The 5937-nt window shown below is 45.7% G+C and overlaps 1 protein-coding gene across 1 annotated transcript; it reads right to left on the minus strand.

The window, feature by feature from the left end:
- Positions 1 to 593: 593 nt before the first annotated feature.
- On the minus strand, positions 594 to 1688 carry CCNQ (cyclin Q). Its single transcript, XM_080922822.1, has one exon. It carries the CDS (start codon positions 1682 to 1684, stop codon positions 932 to 934), a length of 753 nt encoding a protein of 250 aa, XP_080778948.1. The 5' UTR covers positions 1685 to 1688; the 3' UTR covers positions 594 to 931.
- Between the last annotated feature and the right edge of the window lie 4249 nt (positions 1689 to 5937).

The raw sequence follows: 5937 nt of genomic DNA on the forward strand, positions 1-5937 counted from the left end.
CCTTCAAGAGGCTGCTCACTCTTCCTGATGCTATCAGCCAGGACAAAAGAGGCAGCTCTAACTCTTAAGGAAAGTCCCCTATTGGAAACTTCTGGGGATAATGAAGTATGATGGTTGTTCTTTTAAACAATCACCTGTGAAGATAAGCTAGATCTCACCATAAAGATGCATGATCATGGGATAATGGTTGAGAATGCAAAGAGTTGGAACGAAGGACAGAAATTCTTACAGCTGTTATTATACATTTAACACCCCCAACTCATTAAGACTTTGCCCATCTTTGTATACTTCCTTTTTGTAGAAATTATAGCACACTATAATCCTGCAATCTTTTATGCTGCCTAATATGAACCTTTACCCATGCTGTCATAAACCCCTTATAAATATGTTTTAGTGGTTGAATAATACTCCATTGTATGGATGTACCATGCTTCACCAACCATTTCCCCAATATTGATTATGTAGTTTCCAGTATCTCTCCTAATTGTAACTAAGTAATACCACAAGGCAGACTTTGGTGCATTAAGCCTTTCCTATATTTTATTTTCATAATCTTTATTATACAAAATAAGATTCTGTTACACATTCATACTTCTCCTAAGGGTGCAGTCCTATTCTTTAACTTTCCTGTTGACGACTTCCCACCACAATTGCAAAGGTCCGTGCCTCAAATGCACCTTCTCAAAGGGCAAAAGCTGATGCACCCAGTTCTAGGACGCTCAATATGTCCTGACCACATGGAGGCTCTTGGCATTACTTGAACAAGGGCTGCGGGGGACAAAATGACAGCATGTCATTGCAGTCACATGAGTGACATCCTCTGCCAGCACAACCAGTCCTCCGAGTGGAGACATGCCATCACAGCAACTTGGTAGCACGATACCCCCGACCCCCGATCATCCTGGTCTTGGGTCCGGCCTTAGCCAGGGCCTTAGGGGATCTCTGTATCCATAGTATAAATCTGAATGAGATCAGACACAATATTATCGATGATTGGCTTGGTAAGGTCATCACTAAATACCTGCCACCAAGGCTTCTCGGCCTCACCCTCTGCAGGCACCTCGACTCCATACACCTGTAGGGCCAGGTAGAGCACAGCCACTGCTAGGTGCTGAGCCTGGAAGCGGAGGCACAGCCCCCCATGGTAGCTATCTCGTAGCAGAGCCCAAGCAGTAACAGAGATGGGGGTTCGTTGCCAGCTGTAACGGTTCAGCCAGTTCTTGAGGGAAATCAAGTAGTGCAGCAGGTACTTGTGTGGATGCTGGAAAGAGACTTGGAAGCGCAGAACTCGTAGCATAAGAAGCTCACATTGTACAATGCTGTCTCGTAGCTCCCAGAAGCGGGAATCCAGCTCCAACGGCTCACTGCCCGGGTTAAAGTACCTGTGCGATACGTTGATGATGTCACGAGTACGCAAGTGTTGCTCCTCCACTTTACCGGCCAAGTAAATGGAAGACATGGCGACCAGGTAGAGGTCATATGCGTCCAGGTTGATCTCGCAGAAGAACTTATGATAAATGGTGCACGCCGTGGCGATGGGGATGGACTGCATGCCTAGCTTGACGCCTGCCTCCATGATAAACCGGGTTACTCGGAAGTGCACCCTCGCCTCGGGAGCCAGCCTCTCTTCAGCTCGCGGCGCCGCCGGCCCTCTCTCGCAGCTGTCTGGCCGAACAGCCTCCATGAGGCCCAGCAGGCCGCCCCGGAAGAAGAAGCGCTCCGGCGCGCCGAGGCCGGCTCCGGGGGTCCTCGCAAAGGGGGCGTGGCCGCTTGACGGCACGCCCCCGCCCGCCCTGCCGCCACACCCACCCTGCTCGGCTCTTTCTCCTACATTAAAGATAGGATCTCAGGAGCAGCTTGCTGGAGCCAAGGGAGTGCTATTTTTAAGCCATCTGAGAAGATACCACTTCTGATTTAGGGGACTTTCTCACTGTTCCTGAGAATCCAGGCTATGGAAAGGATGAAGGCCATCCCTCGCCCTGGCATTCGCCTCTGTGACTCTGGGGACTTTGATCCTCTACACCTGCAAGTTGGGGTGGTTGACTGTCCCCCTCCTCTCGGAGCTCTTGTGAAAAGTGAACGAGTGATGTAGGCAGATCAAGTGTGCTCCATAACTTTGGCTTTAATTATTATTCTTTTTTTGAGTCATGTTTTCTACACTTATCCCAGCCTCCTGGGTCCAGGGATTTCAGGTGTGCAACACCACACTCAGGGATGTTTGGTTTTAACTGAAAATAGAAAAATCAGGACAGAGGTTCTCTATTGTAGCCTTGGCTGTTGTGGAACTCGCTCTATAGACCAGGCTGGCCTCCAAGTCACAGGAGATCCGCCTGCCTCTGCTCGCGATCAAACGTGCCGCTGCCGCCAGCACCCAGCTTCAGCTCACAAACTTTAACTATTACTAATTTGTTTATTTTGACAAACTTTTCACTTACTCTTATGTCTTTATATGTTTGTATTAATTAAGACTTTTCAAAATTGGAAAAAAACCCTATACGCCATAAGGGATTCTAAAAGTAGGTTTAGGCATTAGACAATGTAGCAGGCATGGATTTCTCATTCTCAGCATTTGTCTGGCCACCGAGAAAAGCAGGTCATAGTACCCCATAACTTCTACACGTTTCTCATTTGGCCACTTGTAGCACACTGTTATCTTCCTCTTTAAATGTTACCCATTAAGAGTACATTCTTAAAATTAAAAAAATTTTTTGTTTGTTTTTGTTTTCTGAGACTGGGTACATAGCCCAGGCAGACCTGGAACCTGTTATGTAGACCAGGCTGGCCTCAAACACACAGAGATCTGCCTGACAAGTGCTGGGATTAAAGGTGCTGGGGATAGATAGAATCCAGCACATTACCCATGAACTAAATGCCCTTCCCACTTCAGTATGATTTTTTGTTGTTATGTCAGAAGATCCTATTGAAACACATCAACAGTGATGCTATAACTTGAGAAGTAAAACAACTGTTTCCAGAGTTCTGTAGGCCTGACTTTTGTAGGAGCTCACTCTCTGGTAAATTGAGACTGTCCATCCCGGGTGCAGAGGGGTACGTTAGCCTTCAAGGCTGAAGGGCAGAGCAGCCAGTGTCTGCTGCACTCCCCCTCCTGCTGAAGGCAGCTGTAAATCCATTTCCTGTCTTGTAATTATGTCTCATGTAGTAATTATCCCCTTCATATCAATGAAGCTGAATTTCCATGGGTAATGAAGTGAAGCCCCAGTATGTGAGACAAATTGAAATGTGGCGGGCAGGTGATGGCCTTCCAGATTTCCTTGGGGACAGAGGAAATGACCCTTCGTATCTAAAGGCTATTGTGTGTGTGGCATGGTGCTAGGTGCTCTTCCTCTCTGATTCTCCCCAGAGTCTGTCAGTGCCTTTCTTTCCTCCACGCTCAGCCTGCCTTCTGTCATTAAGCAATCAAGAGCACACTGATGAACAGGCAGCCCAGGTCTTGGTGGGGAAAGAGGAAAGAAAGGTAGCAGCTCTCCAAAGTTCTGCTTCCTCAGGGGCTTCTTCCTTCCTGGAATGTCTTCTAGACACTGGCATTTAAAAGCAAACAGTTCTTCGTGAGTTCATGGCCAGTCTAATCTGCATAAATAGTTTCTGGAAGACCAGGACTTCATACCATGTGTCAAAGAAAAGTCACAAGGATATTTCAAGGCCTTGAAGCCTCACAACCAGGATAGTGCCACATCTGGGGGAATGTATTTGGGCTTTCCCTGTTGAGTGAGGCTGGGTGTATAGATGCAGCTTCTTGGCCTTGAGGAAGAACTCAGTCTTGGAAATAAAGAATATCACCCTCCTACTCTTTTCTTTTCTTTTTCATCCTCCTCTTCCTTTTTGAGACTGAGTCTCTTATGTAGCCCAGTATTGGCTAGCCTGGAACTCATAGAGATCTGCCTGCCTCTGCTGCCAAATGCTGGTATTAAAGGCTTTTGACACCATACCAGGCCCTCTTCTTTCTTTCTTTCTTTCTTTCTTTTTTTTTTTTTTTTTTTTTTTTTTTTTTTTTTTTTTTGCCCTTATCCTTTCCGGGTTTCTCCCTGTTGTCAGCCTGTTTGGAGGACACACATTTTCCTTTGGCTTTTCAATGGATGGAGTGAAGCATTCAAAATGCATCTAAACTGTTAGGGAAACTAAGAAAGAGGATTAGACCCTCATTTCTTTTCCTGCTCCTCCTCCTGCTTCTGCTCCTTCTGCTCCTTCTTTTGTTTGTTTTCAAGGATTTCTCTTTGTAGCCCTGGCTGTCTTGGAACTTCTTGGAACTCACTCTGTAGAGCAGGCTGGCTTTGAACTCACGGAGCTGCTGGACTCTTGCTGGGATTAAAGGCATGTCTGGCTTCTTTCTTTTTCAGACAGATCATGTATAGCCCATGCTGGTCTTGAACTACTTATATTTCTGCTTTTGCCTCCTAAGTGCTGGGATTCCAAGCCTGAGCCACCACATTCAGCTTTTGGCTACGTGTAGGTGTGCATGTCTGCATGTGAGCAGAAGCCAGAGACATTTGATTCCCAGAGGTAGAAGTTACAGACTATTGTAAGCTGCCTGACTTGGGTGCTGAGCCATCTCTCCAGTCTCCAGCCTTTTTCTCTGAGATGGTCTCAGTATATAGCTGGCCCTTGAACTCTTCCTGATCCATCCTTCCAAGTGCTGGGATTATAGACATGCATGGCCCCAGCTGGGCAGGCCTTGAATCCCTAGAAGCTTCTCAGCCACTGATTAAGTCCCTTAGATCCTTGATCTCAAAATGAGGACAAGGGTTACTCTCATGCATACCTCATTGGACTGAGGAAGAAGTAGGAAGTCCCTGGCTTTTCAAAGGGACTCGTCTAGTCAAGCACGTCTATCTCTGCACACAGTATCAACTAAACGCAACATGTCTTTTTATCTGCTAGAAATGGAAAACTATCAAACAGGATAAAAATGTCATACCCATTATTTTGGATATTAAGCTTGAGTTCAGTGAAGAGAGAAAGAGAGAAGTACAAGGCTCCTAAAGAATTAGAAATTCTTCAGAAAATTTCAGGCCAGGTGTGAGAACAGGCTGGAAGGCAGAGGAAGAACCATCTCTGAGGAGAAGATTTATCTCAGGGTTCCACAAACTTATCTCAGAGCTAAATCTACATATGCATATTTCCTGGCTTTTGTTCCATCCTTGCTATAAATTGTAACTCTGCTGCTGGCAAGGCTAGGAGAAGCTAAGAATTTCTCTCTCCCCAGCTCTGGCCAAAACAAAGCCTTTCCTATCTCAATTCCCATCTCCCAGTTTTTTGCTAAAGAAGTAAGCAAGAGTGCAGAGATCTCAAGAACACAGGTGCTTCCCTCTTAGCTTCTTACTCCCACACATAAATCAGAAAGTTATGGGACTAGAGAGATGGCTCAGGGGTTACAAGCCCTGACTGTTCTTCCAGAGGATCTGGGTTTGATTCCCAGCACCCACATGATAGTTTACAACCCTCTAATTTCAGTTCCAGGGAAGCTGATGACTTCCTCCTGACTTCCACGGGCATCAGGCATGCACAAGGTGCACAGACATACATGCAGGCACTTGTACATATAAAATAATAATTTATAAAGAAGGATAGCCAGGAAGTAGTGGTGTATTCTTTTAATCCCAATACTCTAGAGACAGAGGAAGGTGAATTTCTGTGAATTTGAGACACACAGAAAAACCCTCTCTCAAAAAGCTAAAAAGGAGCGGGGGAGTAAAGAGATCACCCATGGTCTAATGAAGATGAATATATATTAGATCTTTTTTTTTTTATAGATTTATTTATTTAATGTATGTGAATACACTGTTTTAGACACCCCAGAAGAGGGCATGAGATCCCATTACAGATGGTTGTGAGCCACCATGTGGTTGCTGGGAATTGAACTCAGGACCTCTGGAAGAGTAGTCAATGCTCTTAACCACTGAGCTATCTTTCCAGCCCTAG

This window comes from Micromys minutus, assembly GCF_963924665.1.
Source record: "Micromys minutus genome assembly, chromosome: 10".
In the NCBI taxonomy this organism is placed as follows: Eukaryota; Metazoa; Chordata; class Mammalia; order Rodentia; family Muridae; genus Micromys; species Micromys minutus.

Coding starts and splice junctions, on each gene's coding strand:
- CCNQ (XM_080922822.1), bottom strand. CDS start 1,684: ATGGAGGCTGTTCGGCCAGACAGCTGCGAGAGAGGGCCGGCGGCGCCG.